The sequence below is a fragment of the Macrobrachium rosenbergii genome, chromosome 22, assembly GCF_040412425.1.
Source record: "Macrobrachium rosenbergii isolate ZJJX-2024 chromosome 22, ASM4041242v1, whole genome shotgun sequence".
Taxonomy (NCBI): domain Eukaryota; kingdom Metazoa; phylum Arthropoda; class Malacostraca; order Decapoda; family Palaemonidae; genus Macrobrachium; species Macrobrachium rosenbergii.
The window spans coordinates 24,723,391-24,740,890 of NC_089762.1; the positions used below are offsets into that span (position 1 = coordinate 24,723,391).

General features: G+C 38.5%; 1 protein-coding gene across 15 annotated transcripts in view; it reads right to left on the bottom strand.

The window, feature by feature from the left end:
* LOC136850668 (AF4/FMR2 family member 4-like) overlaps positions 1–17,500 on the bottom strand; it is a 231,403-nt gene that overhangs the window by 20,738 nt on the left and 193,165 nt on the right. For 13 of the 15 annotated variants that reach the window (XM_067124449.1, XM_067124445.1, XM_067124448.1 and 10 more), the window contains one exon: positions 3,509–4,452. In XM_067124449.1, the coding sequence (XP_066980550.1) occupies positions 3,509–4,452 (944 nt within the window). Of the gene's footprint in view, positions 1–3,508; positions 4,453–7,294; positions 7,696–17,500 lie in introns of those variants that run through there. The other 2 variants (XM_067124435.1, XM_067124434.1) reach the window with 1 other exon arrangement.

Below are 17,500 nucleotides of genomic sequence, written 5' to 3' on the forward strand. Positions count from 1 at the left end.
CTAAGACGGCGTAACGAATCTTCAATGGCTGTGGACAATAACCATTGACTACAAGTAAAACCTTCAATCGAACTGGTATCACAAAAAAACTGTATACGGGAGAAATATAGTTACAAACCTAACTAAGGCACTTTCAGAACACCTGAAGTGTTCAAACAAGTAAACTTTTCCATTTAAAGCGTCCGTACATTACAAGCAGCCACGTTAAATTTAATGTTAACATTAGATACTATTCTTGCACTGGAACATTTATTTCTGTTGAAAATAACTATTATTAGCATTCAAATCAATTATTCAACCTATTCAAAAGGAAATGCCTGGGAGCAATCAGCGGCATTTATTAAATCCACCTCAATCAACTTCTAAAATTTCACGAATTTAACTTTTTAAAAATCTTTTTTAAAATACCAAGTACACATACTGTACACAAATCTCAAAAATTCACAAATACAAATTATTCACTTGGAAAGGCGCAACAAAGTATGAAAACAGTAAAACCGGCTTTGTAAATTATTCGTAATTAACGTTACAAAAACAAAAAGGAAAATTTTACATTAACAATGTGGATTTATATAGGCATTACGAACTTGACTTGATAAGCTCTACTCTATAGAGACTCTTAATGGCCAACTTCCACACGAAAAAATGCCCGTTATATGATAATTACCATGTGCCATCGGCCTCCTAGCTAAATATATACTGAATAATGCAAGCGAATAAATATCTTATTTTTGCCGTCGATTTATATCTCAACTTTTGCCCTTGAACGCGAAGAGCTCATGCTTTTCATACCTACGCAGGTATGGAAATACTCGCAAGGGACATTTGAAATACGTAAAATGGTTTAATAGGAAAACACTGAATAACGTAAATTGAAATTACTTTTTAAGTGCTCGGAAAACATTTTTCGTCATAAACCTCAAAAGAGTAAAATGAAGTGCCGTACAACTTTGCCTCTTCTATTTGCACGTTCAAAAAATCCTCAGAACACTCACGCCATCGACCCACAACTGCATTCACTTCAGCCAGTAGCTACCAATTTCATCTTATATTGAAATCCACTTGCTCATTACACTTCATCGCTGCATTTACTTCCCTTTTACTCTTCTTTCTTTTGATCACTTGTCTTCCCTCTCTCTCACTTTCTTCCTTACTGTCACTGTACATCTGAGCTTCAATAAACCTCTATCTCCTCAGGCCACCACTTAATATGGCATCCAAAATACATCTATATATAATCCCCTCTTTCATCTACAACCTTCGTGTTCTTAACCATGGCCCATATTTAATCTCTCATCTTGCAAGATCTTTTCACCTCTTTCTTATAAAACTCACTGGCCCATATTCATCTCCTTTATCAAACACACATGTCCTATTTACATTTACAAACACATTTTCACCAATATTACATCCCACTAGTCCTGTGTGGCACTCTTTTAAACATGACTCATTTTAAATATAAAATAAAATTCTTCTCCGGAAATCACGCACTTCCAACACTAACACCTTTCAACTACATTACCTTCATTCTCTTTTATTTCATTCTCTCTCTCACCAGCCCTTGCACTTCAGCCGTAACTATCTTTCACATTCTCCTACCACAGTCAATCTTCCCCATACAACAACCGAACTATTAATGCCTGGACAGTCACTCTTTATTCTCACCATCCCTACACACAGTCCCTTTAATTAAGCTGAAGAGATTAACTAATGATGCATTGATATCAGATCTGACTTTGGGATTGACCGCAAGAAGCTAGATCGTGATAAAATTACGCCTCGCATTAGGGTCGCTGAAATGACCAGTGACACTGACTCTTGGCTCCTCCGACAGGATATCCAGGAACTAGCGAAGACCCTCAGGGCAAATTTTGATGAACGAGCAATTACGGGTGGGTTATGATAGAGAGTGAGTTAAGACGGGCAGCATATGGCAAATTCTGGGGTTGTGGAAGAACTGAAAAGCAAGGGCTTCCGATTTTAATTGCTCCGCTGGTAGTTTTGAAACATCCTTCTTTGAATATGTAAATGTACAGAATTTTAACGCTACTTAAGATTCATCCACTTTACACGAGCTCAGTGGAAAATGTTATACATGTAATTTTATACTTTAATAAAACTACGTTAAAACTATGCATACACGATAAGAGCCTGTTAATTATTCGTAACCACTGTCACGAAAGAAAGACAAATATCGCAGACTTATACGGGCATTACAAATGATTCAATGTGCTAATCTAAGACTTCTTTAGGGCGTAAATTTACATGAGCGAAAACATCTAATATAACTTAGCAACGACTCCATTACAAATACTCTTATTACCAAGATACATGGGACTCCTTGTTACAAGTTCACTAAATACTCCAAGAAAGCGCACTTTGTTTTCACCGCGGACTTGGTATTTCAACTAACATCATTAACTGGGCGCGACCTGGTCATCCTTTTTCTACAAAGTAAAAAAACACTAGCAGAAACAGCACTTAAAACACGTAAAATGGTTGCCTGAATGACGTACAATGATATAGTTGTAAATTTTTCGGGAAATTTTTTCCTTGCCTACTTTTAATCATATCCTCAAGAAGGTAAAATGAAATGCCGTACAACTCTAACTCTTCTTCTTCCACATATATCTTTGAAACTCACTCCACTGACCCACAATTATTTAATTTTACAAATAGACACAATGTTATAAAGTCGAAAGTCAGGTCTTATTCACTTTGGTCTAGCATATCTTCTTTTTATGAAATTCCATCGCACGCCCATCACCCACCCTACCTATTTGGTTACAGACAGCTGGGAGTGAACATCTCACTAGGCAGCAACAGTTATGTTACGTCTCGCCAACACCACCCATACACTACGCAAGATGTTATATATTATGAAAAAAAAAAACTCTCCGATATTATGGTGACTGCTTACGATGGTACGCAATGATTCTGTCGATATGGGTACACAATATTTAAAGTAATCTGAAATGATACCTCAAGATATCGTAATGGGATTTTCTGGGCCAAGATAATGACTAAATTTCTTGTTTCTTGACGTGTACTGTATGTATGTAATGTTTGCGTTAAAAGTTGTTTTGGTCGTGGGATAGCATTATGCTAACAATAACCTACTAACTGGGAACTTGACTACCGACCACTGAACAGAAGCCAAATCCCAGACGAGCAGATTGCTGTTAGCATTTATGCTCATGCAAATATCCTTTTATATCTACACCTACATCGATCCATCTATCTACCTAAAGTTACTACTTCAATAAATAAATAAATAAATAAATAAATAAATAAATAAATAAATAAATACACACACACACATATATAAATATAATATATATATATATATATATATATATATATATATATATATATATATATATATATATATATATATATATATATATATATATATATATATATATATATACATATATATATTTATTGAGTGAAAAGTAGTAACTTTACTAATAGAAAAAAAAGTACAGCGGAAACATTGAGGACTTACTGAATTTCGGGGCATGGTCGTCTCCCCGGCGAGAGGATTTGCTGGACGCGTCCTTCAGAGGCGTATCCTTGATGGGTGTTAGAACAGAAAACGGGAAGTTCCCGTCGCTGTGATCTGGCCGCGGAGTCTGAATGATGGCGGACACAGGGTTCTTCACAGACATCTCCGATCGGATCCTCTGCAGGAGTGGGTCGTCTCCTTCGCCGTCTCCTCCAGCAGCAGCAGCAGCTGCTGCCGCGCCTCCCCCACTACCTCCGCCGCCGTTAGCAGGAACCAACTTGAGAGGAGGCAAACTTGGAGGTTTCCCCATAAGTGTGAATTTGTTGCCGCCTCCGTCGCCAGGACCTGAGCTTGGACCGCTCTTCAGGTTGCCCTTCACCTCACCGTTTCGGGGCTGTGAGTGCTGCGATGTATGGGAGGGCGGGTGTGGGGGTTTGGGCGTGGGTGGCAGGGACTTGGGCGGCCTCGTCGTCCCATTGCGAGAAGAATGGTGCGCCGGCAAGGAGCGCTGCGACGGTTTGGATGACGACGACGAAGAGGATGAGGACGACGCCGACCCTGCCATGGGCATGATATTGGTCTGAGGTGGAGGGAGTATGGGCGGGTAGGAGTCGGGGTCGTGTATGGGCTCCCTGGAAGCGACGGGCGTGGGCGGCTGTTGATACACCCCCAGCAAACTGGTCTTGATTTCGCCCCCGAGAGTCTTGAAGTTATCGTAGGACCCCAAGATCTTTTCCACGTGATTCTTGAGCATCTTGCTGCTGTGGGTGGAGCCGCTGGTCGAGGAGCGGCGGAAGAGCTCGAACCTGCCCTGAGGCTCTTGCTCCTTCGATGAGGAGGAGGCCATGTTGGCCATGGTCTCCCGCATCTTCCGCGCCCTCTGCTTCTCGAACTCCCGATCCCGTGTCATGGAGACTTTGTCCAGGTCATTTTCCCGAGGCATGCTGGAAGCAAAACAGACGCAGCCATTAATAATAATAATAATAATAATAATAATAACGTTGAAGAAATCCACATTGGTTTAGGTGTAAATACACATTTTAGAAATACAAAAATATATTTACATCTACACCACTGGATTTTTCATCGTTTTAGTGACGATGCTATTGAGATTTTTATTAATAATGATGATGATGATAATAATAATAATACAGTAATGTTACAAGTTTATCAATTACACTTGTAATAAAACTATAATAATAATAATAATAATAATAATAATAAATATTTTTTTTAAAGTTTAAAGCTCATCACTTACATTTGTAATGAACTTCCAGACATGAAGCAAATTCTTTTAAAAGTCTTCTATCAGTCTACAGCGAGAAAACAGTAATTCATGTGCAATAACCACCCGACTCTCGCCAAACGAATGAATATCACCGATACTGAGTCATCAAGAAATCGACCAAAACAAGGCCCGACATCACAAAATGTTCGTTGCTGTCATTCACTTCTCCCGGGATCGAAACCTCCTCTCTCTCGAAACTCTCTTTTCTTCTCTCTCTCTCTCTCTCTCTCTCTCTCTCTCTCTATATCGATTAATCTGCCCACTGAGTTGTTGCGCGGTAAAGGATACAAGCCAAAATATAAATTTACTGAACATCATTCTAAGGGTTAATAAGCACAGGAGGGTATTAAATGCAGTTTCCATAAGGGATATGATCTTTAACAGAGCTGTAATGAGAGCGAGATTTACCTACAGATTGATATCACCTTTCTAAGAGGGAGACATTACCTCGTCCAGGGCCGCCCTCCCAGCCTGTGGACACGGTCATTACTTGTGATGGCTTCTTTTTTTCATGAGAGAGAGAGAGAGAGAGAGAGAGAGAGAGAGAGAGAGAGAGAGAGAGAGAGAGAGAGAGAGAGAGAGAGAGAGAGAGAGAGAGAATTGGGTACGATACGCAAACCCTATCCTCTTCACGTAATGCAACCCAGGAAATTAAGAACATCAGGCAACTTATATATGTTTTCATTACAAGTCAAGTTGAAGAATTAAATAGACTCGCTAGGTATGACGAAATTTCAACGAATAAAACAGCTCTTAAAACCTATTAAATCCGATAGCGAAAGTTGAAGTTCATTAACTCGCAAGTCGAGATATTTTAAACGGTCGACCAGAAGTTGTGAGTACTTTCAAATTGTGGGGTTGGCGGAGAATGGAGACTACAGAGCAATTAATAAATGACCGGGATGAAAGTCTTTTGTATATATTGAGAGGCGACTGAAGAGGAAAATTCGTAGCGGGACTCAAACGGTTCAGAAGGGCGATGGATGCTCAAGGCATACCTCAGGCCTAAGCGAATTGCACGCAAGCAGCGGAGAGAATCGCAAGCACCTACCAACGGAGAGAAAACAGAACAGAAAATGTGACGGCCGAGGGAAGACAAATACAATGACATAGTAAAGTGAGAAGAGGTTGGGAGGGGAAGGGAGGGAGAGATGGGGTGAGGGAGAGGAAAATTAAAGGGGAAGAAGCAACACACAAGAGACGGGGGAAGTCTGGAGGGGTGAGGAAGAGGTGAAAATAAAGTGGCATCGGGAGAAAATGGGACTCTAGTGATAAGAAAGAAAATGGACCATCCCCTGTTTCCCATGCCTTTGGGAATGGAAAGGGCGGGGGAAGGGGGGGGGGAGGTTTGCTCACACTCTTTACGTATCTAATATTTTACATTTCAAACGATCAGCAATGGAGAATCAGACAGCGACAGTAGTTAAATTGTAAAGAATGAGCGTTACACATGACCCGGCGGCTTCCTGTTACGCCAATTAACGAGAGAGAGAGAGAGAGAGAAACATATCCTACATAACCTACGGACATCAAGACTTTACAATATCACAGGATGCCGACTATTATTAACTAAATATATAAATTAACCACGAAAGTTTGAGTGGAACTTCAGCATAAACTTTCCGGTCTGTTACAACAATAACGATGTGAAACATTTCTTTTTCAAATTGCCCGGCCTTTCAATGCAACAAGCCTATACACTATTTTTTTTTTATTTTCTGATCTACACAAACACAGCCAGTGTAGAAGTTTCAAAGTACGGACAAAGTTAAAATACGCCTACTGACAGGAGAGGATGGTTTACCCGGATGCGTCCAAAGGCATAGCGTACCCGAGAGAGAGAGAGAGAGAGAGAGAGAGAGAGAGAGAGAGAGAGAGAGAGAGAGAGAGAGAGAGATGGCCTGCGTATATCTAACCAAAACAAAACTTTCTATGATAAAGTACTTGAACAAACAATTTTAAATCATAACTGACAGTGATTTAGAGAGAGAGAGAGAGAGAGAGAGAGAGAGAGAGAGAGAGAGAGAGAGAGAGAGAGAGAGAGAGAGAGAGAGATCAAAACTATTAATTTCCGATGGATTTTTCACGTTAGAATCGAAATTAACAAAGCGATTCCACACTAACAGAGAAGCTTTAGTTCCAAGCGAACATATAACTTTCATTCAATAAATAACATTCCAACACACAGCAACAGTGACCTCATATAAACTCCCAACAAAAAATTTGGGACCGTCGGAACGGTTGACCTCGGTAATTTATATAATGAGAGAAAAGACAGGTAAGCTTTAGGGAACAAAGAAATATCTCAAAAGTTTAACTCCTCCAAGCTTATCTGACAATGACCTGGTGTGGCTTAGACGATGAAAATGCTTAAGGAAAACCAAATGAAGACTCGTGAGGTCATCATTCTCTAAATACCAACGAACGAGGGAGTTGCAAGGCAAATCTTGCGACTCAGGCCACTACAACAACAAACATATAAGCTATAAGACACTTACGCTTCCCACCACTCTTGGCTTCCGTCTTCATCATTCGCTGCAGGCCTACCACGGCCCGACAACGACAGTTGCGTCTGCAAGGTTGCTTCCTGCAACTTGAAATTCTGAAACAAGCCCAGCAAAGCTGGTGTCGCTACAGGGGACCCCGGCTCAGGTCTTGAATCCGGCATTGTTTGCGACTGCCCGATAGCCTCAGTTTCTGCACAGAATTTCAAAATAAACTGTGGAAGCCGCTTAACCACGGCACCAGAAGATGATGGTTCGGGAGCAGGAGGCTCCTTGTATACACTTCCTGTACAAGACGCCGAAGGTCCTGGGCCAGGAGCAACATCTTCGGGCCCCATAACGGAAAGCGCAGAGAAGTGGCATGAATCGCACCTTCACTCAACGGGGTCAAAAAGGTCGCTGACTGACTGACTGACTGCAGACAGAAAACTGCCCTGCCCCTACCCGGGGCCTTCAAGCGGCCGAGATTAAGTTAATCCTTAAGGTTTCAACCAATCAGGAGCGAGAAAGCCTAAGAAGAGACGGAATACCCCAGCTCATTGGCTGACCGCCATAGGCCTTACCGCCCAGTCAAAATTCAGTCACAATTAAGATATACCCGCCAAAATATTAGATCACGCATGTACGCAAGCATATACACAATCAACAAATAAAATATCTCACACATACACATTACATATATATATATACATACATACATACACACACACACACACACACACATTATATATATATATATATATATATATATATATATATATATATATATATATATATATATATATATATATAAAGTAAATGTTAAATGAAGTGTATATTTTTTAAGATTACTGAGCAAACAGCCATGCAGAGAAGTTTCTAGAAAGAGGGAATACTGAAAGAAACCCAGGCCAAAGCATGTTTTTTCTCTGGATCTTCATGGAAATATAAAACGTACCAATAAGTAACGCATCCACAAACTTGAAATTTTCCTTGAATCATTAGCGTATCATTTGCATCAGCCCATTCAAAAACAAAAGAGGAAAAAAAATATCTAGCCACTACATTTTTATTTCTTTTTATAAAAAAAATTATCTTCTATTCACTATGCGTCCACCACCTCGCACCGAAAGAACTAAGAGGTTTCAGTTGGTATCATTTCAACAAGATGAAACTGAAATATTTTTCAGAATTTGTATTTCCACTGTGTTATTTTAAGCTGAGGTCACGATAAAGGATTAATCAACAATATAAACCCCATAGTTATTCAAACACTTACCTCGAAGTTGCAAAGATGAACAACTCTGAAAGCTCTATCCTACCTGGAGACAGCTTTCAAACTCTTTGGTTTGCCATGTGTTTGTGTGTGAATAAACATCGGAATGAACTCAAGTATATTGACTTCTGTCACACTTCGCAACCCACCTCCAACACATTGAAACATATATACGAAATTTCTTAAATAATTCTCCTTTCACAGAGGGCATCGAAACGGGGATATGAAGAGTCGAGTTTGGACAACTGCCTTTTGACCCATAAAGGACGATAACTTAATTCAGCTCAAACCTACGAATAAGTGTTGAGATCATGCATTTCTCCTAAAGACGAAATGAACCTAAATCAACTGAAGTATCATTCAGTAAAGTACACGATAGGTCAAATGAAGTGCATTTTGAAAAGGCTGAAAAGGTCAACAGAGCGTAAATAAGTAGTTGACAAAAATACTGTATCCCTTCCTACTTTTGGCCCACCCTGTAGTTTGTTTTAGCGGAGATAAATGACCGTTGGGTTCAACGGTTACTGCGGGCACGTGCGTTTGTGAGCGATATCTACCTAAACCCTTCAGGAAAGTAATCCCAGGGTAGGCAAAACACTTTTAAAGGACAACAAGATTCACCGGTATTCCCTAATTTCCCACGAGTACCTTCTTGATGTACCAAAAAGGACTCCCAATATGTCTTCCAATAATCCGACTTAAAAGTTCTGGTCAATCCATTTATCTAAAACGAAACTTCGCGTTCCCAGAAGGGATATGCTAATCTCCTACGAGCCCTAAGGTAAATTGTCGGTTTTAGCGACTGAACCAGTAATCCATCAAATTACTACCCACTTGGTCAATATTAAATCAGGATGTCAGTGGAAAAAAATATTTTTCACTGTGAACTACACCTACGCACAAAAAACTTTTTGTATCACCTCTACTCTCAACATTTTTACAGGTAAACAAGGTAAATGTAAGAAGTATACTCCTTTCGTCCAAATTAAGTTCCCAGCTCAAAACCGGGATATATTAGTAATTTAGAGCATAAAACGCCATCTATTATAGTTATATCAAGCAATAGCCTTAAAATGAATAAAGGAAAATTCTAATGTTGTTAAAATAAGCACTGTGCGAGTCAAAGCAGTGTTGCATACGCCAATTCGGGCAGAGTAGGTTCTTAAGAGTTGTTTTTGATTTACCTGGCGTTATGCCAGCACGTGCCTTGGAGTATCCAATCGAAAGTCACAGGGTCTAATCCTGGCCAAGACAGACACATTTACAATTCAAAGTAAAATGAATTCCGTCTTATGGGGTATTTATTTGTGGTTTAATATTTATTCTACGCCAAAACGTTTAACTTTCTCACGGACCTAGGAGGACTGACACCTAGATTAAACATACTTGAGCCTACCTATCAGCTATTTCTAAATGTCACCTTATACTAATATCCACTAGGATCGTTCTATAAATATCCAAAACTGTCTTACTTTTTTTTCTGGTAATGATGGCTATGACTCAATATACAATAGGCCGGCCATCGAAAAAAAAATAAAATTCACTAGCAACAAACCCCTGAACATTTCCTATACACAAGTTACCAAGACAACTACAAATTTCTGTTCATAATATCCTGTACATTAAAAGGTGACTACTGTCTGGCCTGGATATGGGTAAATGTCGGCTGGCCTGGATATGGGTAAATGTCGGCAATCTTGCGAGGAAAGCCAGAACTAAAAAGGTATATATAACGCAGCTCCCCCGACGCATTCTCTTTAAATGACGACGAAAAATGCATTATGAGCAAAAATTAGACAATATACTGTACTTTGGTCTTGGCGCAACCTTGGAGCGATGTTCACTGTATTAAACGTAATAAAAAAGATGTACACGGTATGCCATACGCCAGAATAACATGAAGTCATTCCTCGAGTGTTATTTGGAATAGGAACTAAATTAACATAAAACAAAAGACTTGTAGTGAGCGTCATCCCTTAAAAGCAAAAGGAATGACCAAAACGCGAAAGATCCACAATGCCATACAAATTCAGTATTCATATGAAAAAAAAAGAGAGTTATTTGAAAATACAAAAACCACGTTTCATTGCACTATAAAAAATATTACACCTAACTTTTACCTACATTTTTTGTGGTTAAATGTGAGGAAATTGATAAAAAAAAATACTTGGAAAGTTATGGACCTAGTGTAACAGGAACGTAAACGGAGAGCAACCTGCTTTCCAGTGTGCTTCTTCAACTTCATGTTTACAGCCACAAACCCGTGCACTTTTGTGTGCTTTTTGCCACGTTCCCGTTAGTAGACAGTTTGCACTCGGTTTTTAGAACCTCCGAGATCACAAGAAGGCTTGAGATTAACCTCTAGTTAAAGAATCCTGTTCTCATGATACCATTTCTCAGCTCCTTAACACAGAGGACAATCCAAGACAAGTCTTCTAAACCAAGAAAAAGGAGAAGAGTACAGATCTGATTAAAGCCGGAAACAACAATTTCTTTTTTCGAAAGCTTAATTCCCAAATCAGTGGCCATGACCTTTAAATAAAGCAGATTTTCACTGACGACAACCTGTTGACGTCATGGCTGAGTTTTTTTTCTTCTTCTTTTATTCTCGCCGCTGGCTCAAAAAGAAATAGGCAATCGCCTCGTCACAGACAAACTTTACGGAGTAATTTTCATTAAACACTGTCGGAGACTATATTATTTATACGAGCCAAGCTCATATCTTGGAGACGGATAAACTCTTGAAACACTAAAAATAAAATTACCGATGATCTATTAGGAAGTTAAACTACATCACCAACCGAAGTTCATAAATCGATAAACTACAAGACAACACTGGTGCAAGAGATAACCGATACACCTAACCGGGAGAGGAGGAGAAGGTGGAGGAGGAAAGGGGGGGAGGGGGAGGCCGTCGGGGAGTTAAGTTATTGTTAGTAGTCGTCCAATGTTGTGGAAATCCCGAATGGCGTGCCTCAATCAATACGATGGTAATTAAATGACCAACCGACCGTGCCTAATGGGAATCAAATGAGACCTGTCCCAGTCCTCCCTGACAGCATCCCCCGACTCTCGAAATAATTCCGTACATTAATTCCGTCTCATTATAATTAATCTGAACAGTATTTACCCGCCATCACGGGTACTGTTTGCCGAAGTGGATGCCTAAATGTAAACCAGCTGGATGTCCATCAGCAGACGGAGTTTCCAGGACGCTTCTATATCGAAGTGGTTACCTCAATCTCTACTTTGATTCCAGTCATTTACTTGTGACTATGAAAGAGGTGCTTCGATAACACATAAAGCAGCGCTTTCAATCAGTATTTCGAAATTCTGTATCGTCAATCTTTTCAAAGTTACATTACTATCAACGTAATTGTTTTTGAGAGAGAGAGAGAGAGAGAGAGAGAGAGAGAGAGAGAGAGAGAGAGAGAGAGAGAGAGAGAGAGAGAGAGAGAGACTAAACGAACGCACCGAAATTAATTACAAATTCTATTTTCTTACAAGTGTTCCATCCATTCAAATGACTATAAGCTAATAACATGTATGGCCCATATCCACAAGCATTAAACAGCTAATAAATTAAATTCACAAACTGACACTAACAATTTTGAATAATTACAGCTAAGCAGATACTGGCACACAATATCAGCACTACTGATATGAATACAAGCATGCAAGCACTCATGTACCGAAATGTTCAATCTATTAAAATCTGGCCCCACCTCCCAATCCCCCCCCAAAAACCAGAATACATACATGCAACCAACCACATACACAATGTATGTATGTGTATATATATATATATATATATATTATATATATATACACACACACACACACACACACACACACACACACACACATATATATATATATATATATATATATATATATATATATATATATATATATATATATATATATATAGTGTAAAATATTTCATTGACAAACATTCATACATACATGTAAATGAAAAATGCACATAATAGTGAAAAACTGTGGGACAAGTTCCCATGTTTCACAATAAAATCATTACTTGTATTCCCAAGGTCAATACATTAATACAGTGTTTAAATATAGCAAGTGTGTTTACAATTATCTCCATTCCGGCGGTGAGATTAGCAGATAAGCGAGAGCGAAGTGGTTACCCAATTCTCTCAGCATAAACTTTTATTTCTAGAATAATAATTTAGTTTTCACATTCCACAGTGACAGAAATATTACTGTAGAACGGATAAGTTTGTTTAAAAAATTCAGAAAGACAGGTCATATTTGGCCACAGGTCGTTATAAAAATAATTTACTTATGACATTCTTTTGATATGAACTGAAGATAAAGGTATGAAATGCAAAAATTATACTTGATCAAATCATGCAATCTGGCGTTGCAACCGCTGTAGTGCTCTATATGGGCCACAGTCAAGTAAAAGTAAAATCTGAATTATACAAACATTATATATATATATATTATATATATATATATATATATATATATATATATATATATATATATATATATATATATATAGAGAGAGAGAGAGAGAGAGAGAGAGAGAGAGAGAGAGAGAGAGAGAGAGAGAGAGAGAGAGAGAGAGAGAGAGAATAACGCTTCTAAGATGCATCGAAAAACAACCCCAATCTTTCAAGCAACTTCAGCCTGAAGGCTATATGCCGATTACAGCATCCCAGCCAGTTGTGGTTGGTCAGAGTTTTCGAAAATACAAGCGAGTTAATTCCTCCCATTAATTGTGATTATCAAAAGGCGCAATGAACATAAAAGCTGTAGTAGAATATAAAAAAAAAAACCTGTTTCTAGCGGAAACTTCACAATTGTCATTATGTTAAATTTCACATATAACAAAAGTACTTGTAATGTATCAGGTGAAGATATCTATCTCATCATTGCTGGGACAGACAGCGTTCTTTGTCTTCGAGGGCCCATCAAACAGATTTGTCAAATTTAAAATGACAGCCTGTTGATAACAGCACTTCAATGACAAATATAACAGGTCTACTTTGTTACTGTAGGCCTAAAATCGGGTTGCAGGGGAGGAGCTAAAAGAAATTAATATAAGCCTGCTGAATTTAGCTGGCTAGAGAGAACAAATCTATGTTCATCTGGGGGCGTTCCTTCTACCCAGCCTTGGCCATGCATCTGAAGGATAATGACCAGGACCAAATCCCGGCCGTGACCCCAGGCTACTGTTGTACTCGGTTCTTGGTTGTACTCACAGTTGTTATTGGCATCTTTCGAGATTTGCTAAATTCTGCCCTATGGGATGATTTTTTCCTGTCAGCCTTACCGTGCTAGACGAGTTAATCCTTTTAATCCATGACCTTGGGCTAAGACTTTCAATTTTAAAATGCTTGGCAGTTAGAGTCTCATAGTACCCAACCCATTCATTTCCTTTGCCTGGCTGTTAATATTATACACACACACACACACACACACACACACATATATATAATTATATATACACACACGCACGTATGTATAACTGAACCACGAAGAGATAGAACGTAATATGTATAGAGAGAGAGAGAGAGAGAGAGAGAGAGAGAGAGAGAGAGAGAGAGAGAGAGAGAGAGAGAGAGAGAGAGAGAGAGAGAGAGAGAGAGAGAGAGATTTAATGTTCACAGCCTAGTAAAAATACTTATAACCTGTTGTCTGAATATTATTTGTAAATGTGTTAAACATACAGTAAATTGAGCATATACAATACGAATATTTCCTTCTGGTTGGGTCAAGGTCATTGAATGTGATCAGAAGACGCTCTTCAAAAACAATGCTACGTTGTCAACGAGTATATATTTTTTTTTATCTTCTGGTAATAAAACGAATCGACCTTTTACTTGAAAAATAATGTCTGTGACAAATCTGTCAAGTTCTTTCAAAACCCTAGTTCAATATTATTTATACTGTATCCCATGAAGGTTGTACTTTGACATCCAAGTACTAATTTACTTAAGCTCCGCCCTACCACTGTTGTTTCTGTCCGAGGGACGTATATACAATTAATGGACTAAAAGGTTTAAAATATAATACGGGCTCACTGGTCACCAACACCTGAAAAGGATTAAAGGTCGCGCCTTAATTTTAAGATTAGCGCTGTGAGAAAACCGTTAAACAACTCAAAACCAGAATAAGTCAATGGAATACCAATGAAACTGGATGGATAGTCAGGCAGAATGTACGTATGTTTGTATTTATGCATATGTATACATGTGTGTATGTATGTATTCGTGTCTATATATATATATATATATATATATATATATATATATATATATATATATATATATATATACATATATACACATACACACACAAACACACACACACACACACACGACGCTTACTTGTTACTTTTTCCATTTTTTTCAGTCTAGTATTGAATTACTGTCCTTTCATTACTGCTAAGACCAGACATCAGTCAACAGAAACATTCTCTCACCAATACACAAACTACGTACAATATAAATAAACTGGACGTACTAGTGTCACGAAATCCAAAATACTTCTAAAAAAATGTTTAAGCACACAACTGAAAATATGAGGGTAACTTAAGATCGAGAAACCGTGCTCACAATAAAATTCAACCACCTCAGCGCCATCATCCATTCATCATTATCCGACGCTCAGCCTGTCCAGCAGATAGTAAATCCCTGATACTTGGTCAATTATTGAATCGCTTCCTCATGAAAACTGAGTGTGCTGGCGGCCGGAGCGGCTGCCATCAACCCAACCTTCGAGCTGAGAGTTGCCTTTCACGAAAGTCAGTTGAAATTTCGATACCACCCAATTCAGATCAACATTTCAGAGCGTAGTGCAATTTTCATAACGCGTAAATGTCAATGCATCCACCACCGACACCGAGAAGAAACTTGACCATCGTGCAATACTTTCAAGACTTTAATCAAGACTTGGCAAAAAATATTGGATCAGAAAATGCTCTGTCGCAGACAATACTGAGTCAAGAGACGTACTGTACATCTTGAAGCAACTTAACGAACGAAAAAACAAAAAAACCCAAAAGTTTCAAAAATAAATTGACTTTCTGATTAGTAAACCAGTGGGATTTGGAACATAAAACAATCAACACTGGCAAAAGTGCTCACGTTAACGACTACTGTCATTTCAGAGCAAGAAACTCCGCCAAAAAAAAAAAATCACTAATGCGACAAAATAACACAAACTATTAACTAAATAAAAATAGTTTTGAGTTGAACCTCGAACGAGTTAGTCAGTGGGATGTGCAATTCGTTCAACAAGTGCCTACGTGCTGGAGCAGACGAAAGCAGGCATTGTAAAATATGTGAAACAATGTGCCAATAGCTAATGCAAACAATTTGGCAAGGCTTTTGGTAGCAGCGACTACACCAGCCATCACCGGAAAACAAGCCAGCAAGGCAACGTGCACACATGAGCAACTGACGTCACAGGAAATACACACAACCAACAGCGAACGACTTCGAGCTTTGTGGATGGTTAGGAAAAAGGGGAGGCATCAGAGAAGACGAGAACTAATAAACTGTGATTTCCAATTGAGCAGATGTTGATTCCAGCTGCACGTCTATATCGACCAATCTAAGTGAAGAGTTTGTCTGACTGCTCCATTTTCACGCACTGATATTAAAGTTACCTTATTGGTACTAATATTAGCTTAATGCCTATCGCAATATATAATCGTCAAGAGCGATTTTTTGAAAGCTCCTCGGCGACCATACAAAAATGCATTGTCGGGAGAAGAAAAGGACTCGCTGAACAGTGAAATACAGCTGTGAGATATCCATCAGAAAAATGGGATCTCAGATGTTATTTACAATGATATGAGAAAAATATGCGTTTTGAGATAGATGATAAAACATTCGCCTACACAAAATGCTAATATAAACAATGAGGGAGGAGAATCTTCTGTAACTAAAAATTCTTATCTGCATGTTTACAATCCCATGAAAACTACAAGTATCAACAGAGAAACCTACTTTTTGTCACGATCTTTTTTGATTACTAAAATAATGATTACTGCATACATTCATCCGAACCATTCTACGTTCTTCTGAACACGGTTCATATTCTGAAGCCGTCCAGGGCACACAATACCCTCATTTATTCGTCAAGATACTAATTCGTTAAATATAACTTTCCACAATCCGTAATCTGACATTACAATTAATCTTCATTTCTGATTACTGACGAAACAAATTCTTTGTCTAAAAACTTTTGATTTTTTTTTCTTTTGCATACCAAACAAAAACACTGACATTTTGAATACACACCTTCGACAGGTGAAAGCTGACATTGGGAATAAAAGGTCAAACTGCAATCCAAGAGTGAAGTTACAATAATCTGTGGTTGGAAATAAAATGGTTATTTTAATTTTATATTAGTGCTCGAAGCTCTCTCTCTCTCTCTCTCTCTCTCTGAGTGTGTGGCCTATACAAAATGGGATTCACAACGATTTTGTCCCAATGAAGTGTTAATTTTTTTTCCTACATGGGAAAACGATATAACATAACAACTGGATGTTTAACACGGCTGACAGATAGTTATAAACCAAGCATCCGCTATTTTTACCTGTTGACTTCTGTTTCATCGCTACAATTTCGAGTAATTGCATGGAGTGATACTGAGTCAACTGAACACTATAACTTTGGCATTTTTTTGAATTCGAAAAAATGCTGACTTAGCTGGACGATAAAAAGTAAGTAATTTGATTATCACATCATCTTGGTTTCGATCTGGATAAAACAGGTTAGAACTGTCAACACTACATTTAAAGTACAAAAGAAAACAGCAGAAGTACCATATAAATAATATTAGCCACCCGCAACTGGTTCTCCAATTTTCAACAAGTGCTATACCAAATATGAAATAAAAATAGTAGTATAGTGGACTCTATGCAGGAGGTAGAGGGATTGTGGGAAATACATTGACAATAT